Source organism: Globicephala melas, chromosome 9 (genome assembly GCF_963455315.2).
Source record: "Globicephala melas chromosome 9, mGloMel1.2, whole genome shotgun sequence".
In the NCBI taxonomy this organism is placed as follows: domain Eukaryota; kingdom Metazoa; phylum Chordata; class Mammalia; order Artiodactyla; family Delphinidae; genus Globicephala; species Globicephala melas.
Genome location: NC_083322.1, coordinates 15,570,558 through 15,584,598, shown reverse-complemented (window position 1 = coordinate 15,584,598; position 14,041 = coordinate 15,570,558). Strand labels below are relative to the sequence as shown.

The 14,041-nt window shown below is 40.7% G+C and overlaps 1 protein-coding gene across 5 annotated transcripts in view; it reads right to left on the bottom strand.

The window, feature by feature from the left end:
• The window catches only part of DGKI (diacylglycerol kinase iota), a 459,796-nt gene that overhangs the window by 231,383 nt on the left and 214,372 nt on the right, over positions 1 to 14,041 (bottom strand). For all 5 annotated transcript variants that reach the window (XR_009565254.1, XR_009565255.1, XM_060305263.1 and 2 more), the window contains exons 7-8: positions 8,060 to 8,131; positions 4,263 to 4,379 (exon numbers count right to left, since the gene is read on the bottom strand). Coding sequence is in view for 3 of the 5 variants with exons in the window: in XM_060305263.1 (XP_060161246.1) it covers positions 4,263 to 4,379; positions 8,060 to 8,131 (189 nt within the window). In the remaining 2 variants the exon portion in view is untranslated. The remainder of the gene's footprint in view (positions 1 to 4,262; positions 4,380 to 8,059; positions 8,132 to 14,041) is intronic.

Below are 14,041 nucleotides of genomic sequence, written 5' to 3'. Positions count from 1 at the left end.
TACTAGTATTATTTAAACTTTGCAGCTGAGAAACTGAAACAGAAGAGATTAAGTTGAGATTAACCAAGTTAGTAAGTGGCAGAGCAAGGTTATGAACCCAGGCAGCCTGGCTTGCAAGCCAGAGCTCTTCAGAACTACTCTATTGCAACCCTGCCCCCAAGCTCATCATACACTACCCTTTACATAGAACTTAGTTAATTGATTAAATTACTTAATGGCATTGGAGCCCGGAGGAGGAGGGACCACCAAAATTTTAAAACTGATTCAGCAAGGCTGGCTACAGTAACACGGTAAGGCAGCATGGCATATCATTAAAAGTTTGGTTTCCAGAATCACAGTTCTTGGGTTCAAATGCCATCTCAAACTATTCAATAATTATATAGTCCCAGCTAATTCATTTGACTTTTCTATTCCTTACTTTCCTTAGCTGCAAAATGGGACTAATAGGATACCTGCCCCATAGAGCACTGTGATGATGAGATACTGAAGGTAAAGTACTTAAAATATTTCCTAACACATGTAAAGCGTTCAATAAATGTTAGCTTTCATTCTTATTATTACGATGTCCTGAATCATAGAACGTAATAAAAAGGTGCGTGATGAAAAAAATTTTGGACTTTAGCATCCAGACTGTGAACTACTCTCCAAAAAACACCCCCACCAACCAGCCACTTAATAAAAGTTGCTAAGATACCAACTTATTATCCTGAAAATTTAAGGGCAAACAAGTAAGCATTTTTTATGTATTTGCTGGTCATAAGGGAAAGGTCTCTTTATAGAAAAATTGTAGCTAAAAAATGAAGACTAAAAACTGGAAAAATCACCCTTTAGCAACCCCTAATGAAATAACAGATTTAGGTAACAATCCTTAATGGATAAAATTATAGATGAAAGACTGATGGACAACTTTATAACAGATGGATTAGGATGACAGCTCCTGAATTCACAGATCAATCTTAACGTCACTAAGAGTGAACAACCTGATATTATGTTCCTTTAAAAGCTACACTATAGAAAAAGATACCATCACCCATATTGTCCTTTTGCCAAGAAATTAAACCTGAATCTAATGTCTTTATATCTAAATATTTCTACAAGAAATATGGGCCATACAGAAAATAATTTTAAACCACAATAATAAAATCATTTAATAACACAATAATCAGCCAAAATTAAAATATGAGGTATTCTACAGGTTAAGTGACCCAATTTATTCAATAAATAAATGGCAGGAAAAATAAGAGAGGAGATTGCTATAGATTAAAAGAGATTTAAGAGATCAGTCAACTAAAAGGCAGTTGTAGACTCTGGATCCTAATTTGAAAAAAAATAGCTGTGAAAAAAGATATATTTGAAACAACCAGAAAATATTTTAAGGATGCCACCTCAAATTATTTAATTTTGATGGGTGAGATAATTGTATGTAGTTGTCTTTCTAAAGTGTTATCTTTTCAGGAAACAAAATGAAGCATTTACAGATTAAGTGGTATGCGAAAATCTGCTTTAAAATACTCTAGCAAAAGAAAAAAAGGAAGACTTCCACTTTGTGGAAGACAGAGTAAATGGGGTGGGACCAGGAGAAAAATGGATGTGGCTCTGAAAAGGTAACATAGGGATACCTGCGGTGATGGAATTGGTCTGTGTCTTGACTAATCAATGTCAAGATCCTTGCTGTGATGTTATACTATGATCCTGCAAGATGTTGCCATGAGGGGAAAGTTTGTAAGGGGTACATGGGATCCTTCAGTGTTATTTCTTACAACTGCATGTGAATTTCAAAACAAATTTAACTACAAAAAAGAAAATATGGTGTGGCAGGGGTTAGGTGAAACAATAATAGCAGAAAAGTTCAGGGTTATACACTTTTATGCTCAAGTGTCTTATTTAGTTATTTTAATGTTTACTAGTATCGGCATTGCAGATCCGTTCCTTTTCAGAAAAGATGAATATAGAAAAAGATGTTTAATGATATAACATACCAATAACTAAGGGTTATTATTTAGACATAGGATGAGAAAAGCATTGATTGAAATGAAGACCAAGAAGGACCTGACCTCAGACAGGAATATATCAGGTATATGAGGTCTTGGTTCCAGAATTCTGACAGTGAGTTAAAATCTGTATATTTAAATGTAATGTTGAACAAGACACATAGTAAAGAAGTGCTTTTATAGGAAGAGATGAATGAGTATGATGTTTTGTCAGTAGTATTCCTTATAGGAAAGAAATAAGTGACTAGTTAGAAAGAAGTGACGACTAATGTGTTACTGAATATTGCAACAACAATTCAGGATGTGAAATGATAATTGCAGAGTTTGTGTTTCAAGTCAAATTTCTGTATTATCTGTGGTGCTTCAGGTATAGAATCTGTTTTATGTCTTTATGAACATTAAAAATATCTGTGACACCAAAAAACAAAGTTCATGGTTATGGAATTCATTATGACCTTCTCTTCCTCTTCACTTGCTTGAAAATTTCCACAACCAAAAGAATTTTTAAAGTTTAGAAAAGTAAACTTAGAATTTCTCTGCAGAGTGGTAGTCTTCTGATTTTTCTGTTCTATCTTCAGGGGCCCAAAATCCCATACCACTAGGTCATCCTACACACTCATGCTAGTTGTTTCCTTCTAAAATACAGTTTTCCTCTATCACTCCTTTGCTTAAAAGGATAAAGTTTACATGAATCAAAAATCTCCCCCAGCCAGGCCTGAGCAACCTTATGCTCATGCCCTACACACCTCCTACACAAACCTTCCACAGCACTCAACCTAGTCTCACGGTCCCATGAAGATAATTTTGGACAAAGTATCCTTGCTTGTGCCATTCTCCTGTTGGTCATTTCCTTCTCCACTGACCTCAATCCCACCCATCTGTAAGGAGGCAGAATGAAATCCACCTGCTTCATGAAGCTCTCCCTGATCTTTCCTTAAAATAACTATATGGTTCTTCAGAGCAAGAATTGTCTATTATATCACAATGCCTAGTAGCCTTCTTGATACCATCAAGGTTTTTGATGAAAAACGTGTTGATTTAACTGAATATTTACTATACAGCACATGGAGAGATTACTGAATTTTAGGGGAAAAACACACACAAAGAAGTAAAAATGTTAAAGAGGTTTTAAAATAACACCAAATTGGCAATCAGTACACCTGAATCTCAGACATAGTACTGTAATTGACTTGCTATGTCACCTTGGACAACCTACTTAGCATCTTGTGACATTCAGCTCTAAAATGTAAAAATAACTAGATGTTTCATTTTTTAATGTGTAGATACTGTACTCGCCTCTGGAAAACAGTTCCCAAGGGCTTCCATGGATTGTAACTTGAAAAGATGATTCCTACATGTTACTCATCAGAGGCAAAACTTTTATATAAAACACATGAAGCAAAACAGTGTCCCTGATCTACCAGTTTTTAAATAAAACTGAGTCAATGAGAATACACTACATGATAATTTTGGAGACCATCTGAAGTAGGACTGCCATATCTTTTAAAGATACTACATTCAAGAAGACTCCCTAAGGTACCCGCACCCCGGGGGAGGTATAATCTTCTCCCTGTAACATTAAAAGTCTGCCATCCCATAACTTGGAGATGACTATCTAAGATGTACAGTACAAAGGTAGAAACGTTTCTATCACAGATTAGGACCTTGTTGAAAAACTACCAAGGTCTCCCAGAATATAGCAGCCGAGACTCTCCAGGACAGAAAGTACAATGAGGATGGAATACAGAATGAGATTAGATGTTAAGAGGATAAATTCTACTTTGCCTTAAGAAAAGAGTGTTGCTCTCTAAGCAGGCCTTGTGTACTGGGGAAGGTCATGACCCACAGTCTGCATTCGGGTTGGAAGTGGTGGTAATAGCAACCAAACAATGGCACAGAGCGCCCTCACAGCCACTCCCTGGGGTTGCCCAGGCTGGAAGAGAAGAGAGTTGTGTGAGAATCAGCTGTACCCACTACGGGTCCTTAATGAACTCAGGAGAGCACCCATCAAAGAGAACATTAGCACCTGAGTGGGGAGGAAACACTCCTGCTGTGGAACTTTGATTTCTTTAGGAGGTGGAGGCTGGTTCCATGAGAGAGCCCAACGCAGAACCGTGATGGGCTAATGGGATGAGCTGGGAAGCAGAGGACCTTGGGGATGAGTGAGCAGAGACTGTAAGAACCCAGAGATTCGTCAGGGGGAGAAAAGCAAGAAGCAGCAGTTACTTTTTCTCTGTGCTGGCCCAGCAGCACAAGGGTTCCGGCAGTTACCTGAGGTTTCTTCACCTTAATGATCCAGGTGGGCGGGACAATAACAGCAGCGTGAGCCCCCAGGGAGCAGGGTTCCTCAATCTGGTGCAGCATGAAGCAGGTCACCTTATTGTGAAACTAAAGGGAAAAACAGGCCAGTAAACAATTCTGTGCAAAGGACGATGCTGCCACAAGAAGGAATAAGTGCATGTATACATACATACATACACATACACACACACACACACACACACACACTCTCTCTCTCTCTCTCTCTGAGGTCACACGCTCTCGTCACTGCCCAACCAGCCCCAAGAACTTAGAGACCAGATTTCAAATTCATTCCACTTTACAAACTGATAACGATTGATAACAAGAAATCCATCTTACAGGACAAGCCGGCTAAAATTTGATAAGCTTTTAATAGGATATTTACATAAAGATGTTAGAGACTTGGAGGGGTCTATGAAGGCTAACTTTGCACATGATTTTGTTTCACTTGGCTGGCGCTGGTGACAGACTTGGTTGATCTGGGACGATGTCCAGAAGGAAACGAAGGCAAGCAGAAAGGCAATGCCGACCATCTGCCTCTCCTTTTTCTATCCATAGATGTAAATCCTTCCCAGGTCGTCCTTCCAGTGTAGGGGACCCAGGAAGGAAGATGTCTCTTCTACAGAGCTGTTAATCCGAGAGGGAACAAAAAGACTGCTTCTGCTAGGTTTGTCTAGGACCACTGAAAAAATAATGGTCCTGTCATACTTGGCAAGTCTAAAGTGCTTTTGGTTTTTGAAAGGAAGTAGACTAATGATCATAATGATACCACAGTTCTAGGGGCTTTATACCCCAATGGACTGAGTAACCTTAGGCCAATCACATGTTTTTTTTTTGATGTTGAGGGTAGGAGTTTATTTTTATTAATTTATTTATTTTCTCTGTGTTGGGTCTTTGTTTCTGTGCGAGGGCTTTCTCTAGCTGTGGCAAGCGGGGGCCACTCTTCATCGCGGTGCGCGGGCCTCTCACTGTCGTGGCCTCTCTTGTTGCGGAGCACAGGCTCCAGACGCGCAGGCTCAGTAGTTGTGGCTCACGGGCCCAGTCGCTCCGCGGCATGTGGGATCCTCCCAAACCAGGGCTCGAACCCATGTCCCCTGCATTAGCAGGCAGATTCTCAACCACTGCGCCACCAGGGAAGCCCAGGCCAATCACATTTTCAATCATCTTTTTTGGTGACTGTGAAGTGATAATGAGTGGTAACGTTTGTTTTCTAATGAACATAAAATCCCCATTAAATTAACATTAGCTTCTACTTGGATTATACTTAACTATGACCACATAATTTGTCATCTTAACTGAAACAATTTTAAGAATGAAAGGGAGCACTGGTAATAATTATGCTGGAACAGCAGACATAAATTAGGGCTGTTTCAGGAAAACTGGCAAATATAGCCACCTCAATTATGTCACATCAAGGAAATTGTCTTTATCGCTGAATATCTTCAAGATCTAACATTATCCATGGCAAAGTACTAAATTAATTAAGCGTGAAATACTAATTAATAAGATAATAAATAATTCCCCCTACCACCAGTTACTTGTGATCTGCAAACAATTTGCTATACCAGAGAAATGTCATTTGAATTCCTTCTTTAGAAAGTGATTTTCTTTTAGCAATTCAAATAAACCCCCAAATGAATGGCCATTGCATTTCTAAAATGGTAGGGATCTCAGAGACTGCCTACTCCAACTCTCTCAATTTATACCCGAGTAATCTCTAATCTAGAGAGACTAAGAGGTATGTCCAAAACTGCAGGACTTCTAAGTGGTAGAGTCAGGACCTGAATCCATGAAACCCAGCTCCCAAACCCAGTTTTATTTTCTGCTGCAGGAAGCACCCATAGAAGGCACTTAATTGTTTGACATCAGATATCCTAGAAGGAATTACCTGTAGCGTTAAAATACACCACCACTGTAATCTGTCTTAAAATGTTCTGTGTTTTCAGTCCTTGAAAAATCACGTTGTAAACCTGGGAAACTCAAAGCTATCAGTACTTGAACTGACCAAAACTCTGCCACAGGGGTCAAGCGAAAGTTGTTTTTTAGTGATTCAGCTGGACTACAGATTAATAAAAAGAGAGCACATGTGTTCACTGTCAAGTAGGACTGAGTTCCCAAATTAAATAACCCTGGATCAACCACCTAACCACAGCCTGGCAGCTACGGGGGCACGAGCGGGTACATCCTATCTGAGGCCGGCTTGATGCCATTTGGCAAGTAACGTCTCACCAGATCAGGGAAACCAACAGCACAGAGTTGGGGACCCCTGGGCTCTAAATCTGCTTCTTCCTGTCCAGGTGGAGATATTGCTTTGATGGCATAGTCTCATTCAAGGACTAGGATGGCCTTACGTTTGTGAACATGTTCTTGAACAGAAGCACGAAGATTATTCGTGTAACAATTAACCGAAAGGAGATGGAAATGCCAAGAATAAAAAATGTGCCAGGAGGGTGACCCACAGAAAGCACTGAGCTTTCCAGACCAAGGCGTCCCTACCTAGTGACAGCAGATCCTCCTGACAGGTGCGGGCCTAGGGAAATTACGCCAGAGAGATTATTAGGTTGAACCTGATGGAACTGCCAAAATTCAGAAGTTTTTGACCCACAAAAATGTCAGTTTCATGTGTTTCAACTAAATGCATCTTCTGCTCCTGCCCTGTGGCTCTGTTTGGCAGGTAACGCTGTTGTGTGTAGAGTCCTGATGTTTTCCTTCAAACCCTTACCCTCGCTAAAACAGCACAGCCCTTTCTTTTCAGGTTGGCTGTGCAGTGAGGGGACAATTTATTGCAATTATACAGTCATTCAAAAAAACAAACAAAAAAAAAAACCCCAAAAAACAGGTGAATTGAGAGATTAGAGCAGGGGTCCAGACTTTTTCTATAAAATGACTGGACAGTAAATATTTTAGTCTTACAGGGTCATACTGTTTCTGCTCCAAATACTCAGCTCTGCTGCTGTAGCATGAAAGTAGCCAGAGATAACACATAAAGGATGGGCATGGCTGTGTTCCAATAAAACCTTATTTATAGAAACAGGCAGCAGTCAGATCTGGTCTACAGGCCGTAGTTTGCCAACTTACGAGTTAGAGTATACATTGTCTAGTTAAAGAAAAAAACAGGTCCATAGGCAAACAAAAAAATGAACCATCTAGTTGGGACAGAGCTGTTAAAAAATGAACAAAAGATAGATAAGAGGAAAAGTAAATAGGGAAATTACCATTGGATCCTGATCAGTATATACGTTCAAATATAAGAAAGACTTACATTTCAATGAGCATACAGCCAACTATAACAACATCGAAACCTAAAGAAGGATACAAGACCACTCTTATCCTAACATAGCCCCATTATAAAAAAAAAGTTGCCCACATCCAAAACAGAAGAACCAAGATGCCTGAATTTCTGTGTCAGAGGGATTATCTAAGGTTGCAATCTCCCACTATAGGACTCATCGACAATCTAAGGTAGTGGGGAAAATGTGGCGTAAGAGTGAAAAGCCCTCGATTCTAAACCCAGGGATAGAACCAGGAGAGGATTTTCCAATCTGTGATCCCAGGCTTCAATGTATAAAGGGGTTAATTTATAGTTTCTTCCAGCTCATTTATGCTATAGTTCTATAGTTTTGATCTGTCTTTCTTCCTCCACAGATCCTATGAGAGAAATAATACATAAATTAGGATAACGTTCCACTTACAGACAGGAACTCCAGCAACGACGTAAGTCGATTTTGATAAAACACGAGCCCACTTTATTTTATCCCCAAACTTACCGCCTGCTTGCACCAGGAACAGCTGATAGCCACAATCTCTTTACTGTGGAAGGAGAATTTTTGCTGGAAGCCCTGGGATGTCAGAATAAGAAACAGAGAATTAAAACCACTTCAAACACAGTATGCATCCGCCCTCCTGAAGTCCAACGAAGTAAGGCCAGGCTTAAGGTAACTGGGATGGCAAATGCCACACTCGGCACTGCGGCATCTCCAACTTCTACCACACAAGAGCTTCCTATCCCCGAATCCCCTGGAGTGTGACAGAGGAGGCACCAGCATTTCCTTAACACTACTCAAAGTCAGACACAAAACGTTGTTCTTTTTCTCCCAAGTAAATGAGGTTCTGATACATTTTTATAGTAAGTAAAAGAAAAAGCCGCTTTTGGTTCACATGACTCTTCATAACGGTCATCCACCTCAGAGGTTCTATACAACCTGAACATGGAGAACCCACAAAGAGAAGTGAAGCATGAGAGAGGCAGGTGACCTAGAAGTGAGAGTCTGGGAGATGTCCCAGGGTAGAGGAGGAAATGCAAACTCTTTCATCATCCCCCGGGGATGTTGGACTCAAAACAAGCAGCTTTCAATGTCCAGTTTTCGCCAGCAAGCAGCAATGAGATGAATGGAATAGCAAACACAATCCTCTTAATGAACAAACAGAATTACTTTTCCATCCAGAAAGGAAGAGATGCTTTTTGGCTGCTTCTGTCCCTGCCAGAGAGAAGTACACAGTAACGCTCAAGGAATTTTTTTTCGCTTTCCCAAAGCTCATCCATTTCTATGTCCCTGTGAAATCTAAGCCGAACAAAATAATGCAGATCAATGACAAAAAAAAATCTTAAAACAAGGCTTTTGCAAAGTAATCCAAAGAAAACAGAAAGATGTGACGGGCAGGAAAGTTTTTAAGGCATTGGCTGATTAAGTCTTGCTTAACGTATACAGATAACTTTAAGTTAAAAAAACCCAAAAACTCAATTTACACATTATTAAAAGAAGTCCCAACAGCATTTTTGCAGTCCCCATAATCCCCACCTATCTGCAGCATTTTATATACTAATGAGCATTTCCTCCTTTTGGGTCCTCTCGCCTCCCTTGGGTTTCCTAAAACACATTCCAGGTCTCCTTGTCCCTCTCCAATCTCCTGCATGTGGACATAAGACCGGAACCAGTGTCAATCCTCTGTGCTCTGCAATTCCTCCTTGAATCCTTCTCTGTTCTCCCCAGCCTCAACTCTCACTTCTAGAAACAGGACCTCTTCCTTAACACCAGACTCTCCTGGATTCTGAAAAGTTTCTCCATCAATATCCCTTTCTCAACAGCTTAAGTAATAATAGAATCACTCAGGGAAGAGGCGTTCACAGAACAAGCATGAGTCTGCTCTCCTTACAAAGGCCTGCTTGGAACGTTGGTCCTTGGCCGGCATTCGGGAACTTGAGCTTCAGGAGGGGTTCCAAGGTTCCCAGAACAGTTAAGGGTGACTGACTGTGCCTGAACTGTTTGTACAAACAGCCTGATGTATGCTGAACACCTGCTTTCCTTCTGGGAGTCTGGAGGTTGGGTATGTGCTAAGCAGGTTATGTGCTTATGTCACCAGCCCCCAATAAAACCTACTCACCGAGCTTCTGATGAAACTAGGAGACAATATTTCACACGTGTTGTCACAACTCGTGTTGGGAGAACTAAGCACACCCTCTGTAACAGTTAGAAGACTTTTGGAGCTTCCACTTGGTTTCCCCCAGACTCTACCCCAGGGGCCTTTCCTTTGTTGACTTTGCTTCGCAGCCTTTTGTTATAATAAGTCACAGCTGTGAGTAATATACAGCGTCTCATGAGTCCTCCTAGTGAATACTGAAACTGGGGCGGTCTTAAGGACACCAGACATACTCATCTCCCCACAAACAATGAGTCTTGCTATACCTCCTCTGTCAAGGAGAATACCATCCCCCCAGGAAAGGATGCACTTTTGTAAAACACACAGGGACTGAATTATTAGGACAGGTTGGTGTCCACAGGTTTACTGCTGTGGCAGCCAGCCACCACCTGCACAGCCCCTGGCATCAGTTATCACTGCCTGACAGAAATAGCTTCCAGGGAGGACACTGAGTCCAGTGGACCACAGGGTTAGGTAGAGAGGTCCCTTCAAAGATGAGGCACAAACTATTCAATGTGAAACGAAACGGCACTAAATAGGCAGGAATGATTTCACATCAGAGTCACTTGAAAAGTTCTTCCTCTTTGCTCAAGCCACTCTTGATGGACTGAGCAAAAAAAAAGAGATGAATAAAACTTCTCTTCAGAGCTATAGCTATAGAGCTCTTTCCGCTGTGTACAGAAGCCAGCCAGCAGGCAAGAGCAAGCATGCTGAAGCTGGTGCAGGGCCTGAGCAGGGACTCCTGCAGACAACCCTGGCTGTGTGGTGGGATTCTCCCATCCTGGACCCCACGTCCAGCAGGCATCAAGCCCCGCTGAGTGGTCACGTCACACGTGGACGTCTGCTCCATCTGCTAACTTGTCTCTCCATCGATAGTCTGTTTCCCCCTGTGTTCTTCATTCTATCCTGGGCCATGACACCAGGGAAAATGCTGTTGTTGTTGTTGTTTTTAGTATCAGCCTCAATCTTAAATACTCAAATGACTACTTCTTACCCCGAGATCACAGAACAAACTATTCATACTGACATTCAGCGCCGTCCATAATCTTCTCAGCCAATTTTTCTACATCAATCTCCCACTCTCAGCCATTATAAATTCCTGTCTATAGTGAGATGGGATTAATAATATTCTACAACATGCTTTATTCTTTTATGTTTCCATTTTTTGCCCATTTTACCATTTTTTGCTGTTTTTTTAAATTCCCAACCCACCATTTAGAGTGCCTACCACTATTTCATATACAGCATCTGAATTTTACTTCCACTACAAAATCTAAAAAGAAAATTTCCAAGATCACCTCAATTCACTGTAACCTCTCCTCCTAACCCTACAGGCCTCACCACCTGTATCTCCCCTTGGCAACAATGAACAGCTGTTCTAAGTTGCTGGTTATTTTACGTGCACATGTGTTCTCTCGCCAATGGAATTACAAGCTCTTTGTGAGAAGTCCTTATAATATTTCTTAATAGATCTCTACAGCTTAGCATAGTTCTTTGAACATCACAGACATGGCATGAATATTTTCTAACTGAACAAGAACGTCAGTGCTACCACACTGTAACCCGACTACAAACTTCATGCTATCCAGACTTTAAAAACCTAACCCAAACCACCTGAAAATACGCCCCCTCACTCTGCTCTCGTCCAACCGCTCTAAACACAGCAAACATGCTAGGCAAACCACTTAATCCTTTCCACTTTCTCCCTTCACCTGGGAATGGTAATAAAAATACAAACCTCTCCAACGCCTCTGAGTAGTTATAAGCATCAAATGAGGCAATGCATTCGAAAAGTTCTTTATAACACAGTACACGTAAGTGAAGGAGTCCGTTTATTGCTGGAACCTCTTCCAACCCCTTGCTGACAAAGTCCTCTGGTGTGCCACGTGTGATTAGTTAGCAATACTCTATTCAGGGGTCCAGAGTGAGAGCATTAGCCCATCCCTCTATCGATTATCGGCCTTCTGACTTCAAGGAGAAATAGATACAGTTCAGCGTAGCCCTGACAGCCAGGCTGAAACTAGAAACAAACAACAAGGCCAGCCACAACTGGGGCACTGGGCGCTGTGCTTATGCAGAACTGTGATGGGTCCCCTGGAAATGAGCCTGGTCTAACGAGCTCTATGCTTTGTTTTGGATTCTCTAGTCTGGCAGTCACAGTGGCCATGGCTTCACGATCACTATCTAACATAAAGACATAAATAGATCCACACTGGAGCCTTCAGGCACCGAGTTCCTACAGACCACCTGCAATGGGGAGGTTTTGGCTGGGAGCTCAGCACGGCGAAAAGAGCCAGATTCCTAATTACCCACTTTTAAATTCTGGCCCAAACCTGATATTATGGTACTGACAGATGCCCTAACTGAATTTCAGCGGACTCTGGTTTCTAAGGGCTGTTTTGGCTCCGTTGCCTCTTGCTCTTGTGCAATCTAGGGCATATACCAAGTAGCGCTCAGTTTTACAGGCTTGGCCGAAACCAGGTAAAAGCGCGTTACTTGAAACAAACTCTTTTATTGCTTACGTATTTAACTGAGGTTTGGGTGAGGGAATTTCCTGACTGTAGCCTGACTCCCTGTTCAATTTGATCCAATCCAAGAGTTGATACTGCTCTTGCCTCCAAAACTTTAACCATCACCAACAAAATAAACCTCTCCATATCCACTTGCATATTCAAAGCTCACAAAGTATTACGAAAGGCAAACCCAAGGGAATGATAAGACTAAATTAATATCTATCGTAACACAGAGAACTTCATTTTTGCTCAAATAGTCCCTTTCATTTTTGAAAAATGTATATACTTTTACACATTGTATATTTAATACCTAAAATGTTCATCCCACATTTAATTAGATGCAAAGTTCATTATTTCTAGAAAAATTTAAAATAAAACTATTATAGCACTTTTGTAAACTTATCCAGTGGGATAAAAATACCACAGCAATTTGATACTCACAACGTAAAAGGAAATTCTTCCAATCGGAGCCCATCTCAAACTGGTTGTGCCGTTCCCATGCAACTGCTTTTAACCAGCGGAAGCTGACAACCAGTGATGACGTTCAGGGTTTGACCAGCTGAAGCTGCTGAGTAGCTAAGACCTTTGAGTGACCTAGGTGCAGAGCCACATCAATCAACCTAATTGAAAACTTTTTTCTAACCAATAGAAAACGACATTTGTTTGACCTTTGAGTGACCCACATGCAAACTCACATTGACCTAATTGAAAACTTCTTTCTGACTAATAAAAATTGGCACCTGTTTTAACCCATGATCTACAGACTTATGGACTAATTCTGTCCTATCCAGAGCTCAAACTTCAATCTTTAATTAGCAAAGTCACCATGAACCGATCTCTTTCCTTGTACCTGCTAATTGTTGACTTTTTCCCGTCAACAAACTATTCAGCCCAGTTTTCCACAGATAGGTGTACCCTTGCCTGGCAGTGCGAATCACTGGATATTAGGCTAATTTTATAATATGCCTTTTCCTTGGCTTTATCACAGTGTAACAACTGTACCATTAATACTGCAGTTTATGTAAGATTAGGGTTCATTTACTCATAGAAAATCGAATTTACCTGAACTTCCTAAAACTTCCTATACTGATTTTACTGGTTTTAAGCTAAAATTTTTATAAACACTCAAGATTTTCAAAATGTAAACATACACTGAATTAAAATTGAATTAAAATAAACAATATCTTTATAAATTGAATTATGGTGACCAATTTTTTATAACTTCTGACAGTGCTGCAAATTATGTGAATGTACAGTTACATTATTAGAATTATCATTGAAAGATCTAAATTCTTGTCCATCGGGTTTAACTATAATATGCTTTATTGCATTAATTAAGAGCTCTGAAAGTTTATCGATGCCCTTATTGTCCATAATATGCCCTCTGTCAAGGGTGATCACTGACTCACGCACATAGATTGACATTTTATTAGTCCTCAAGAGAGCCTCTGCGTCCTTCCATTCTAATGTTGGTAATTACGATTTATTAACCCCAGCCAGTCGGTCTTATTATCCTCAGATAGTTTCTGCTTTTTCCATTAATTTATCTGACAGTCCCTGATACAAGCTATAGGTCATAAATTGAGTCTCCTGGGGAGAGCGGTGCTGGGAAAAGCAAAATTCAGGGCACAGGATTCTCAGCATAAGTTAACACTGTTAACACAGACTTGTCAGACTGTATGAAGAGCCTAAGACGTGATGTCCAGAACACTGTCATCAGAGGCAGATGACTTCATGGAAGTCAATGGCCTAACCTTGCAATTAATGTATAATTGAAATTAAGCCTATAACAATAGCCACTGGTTTACATTTCAATTT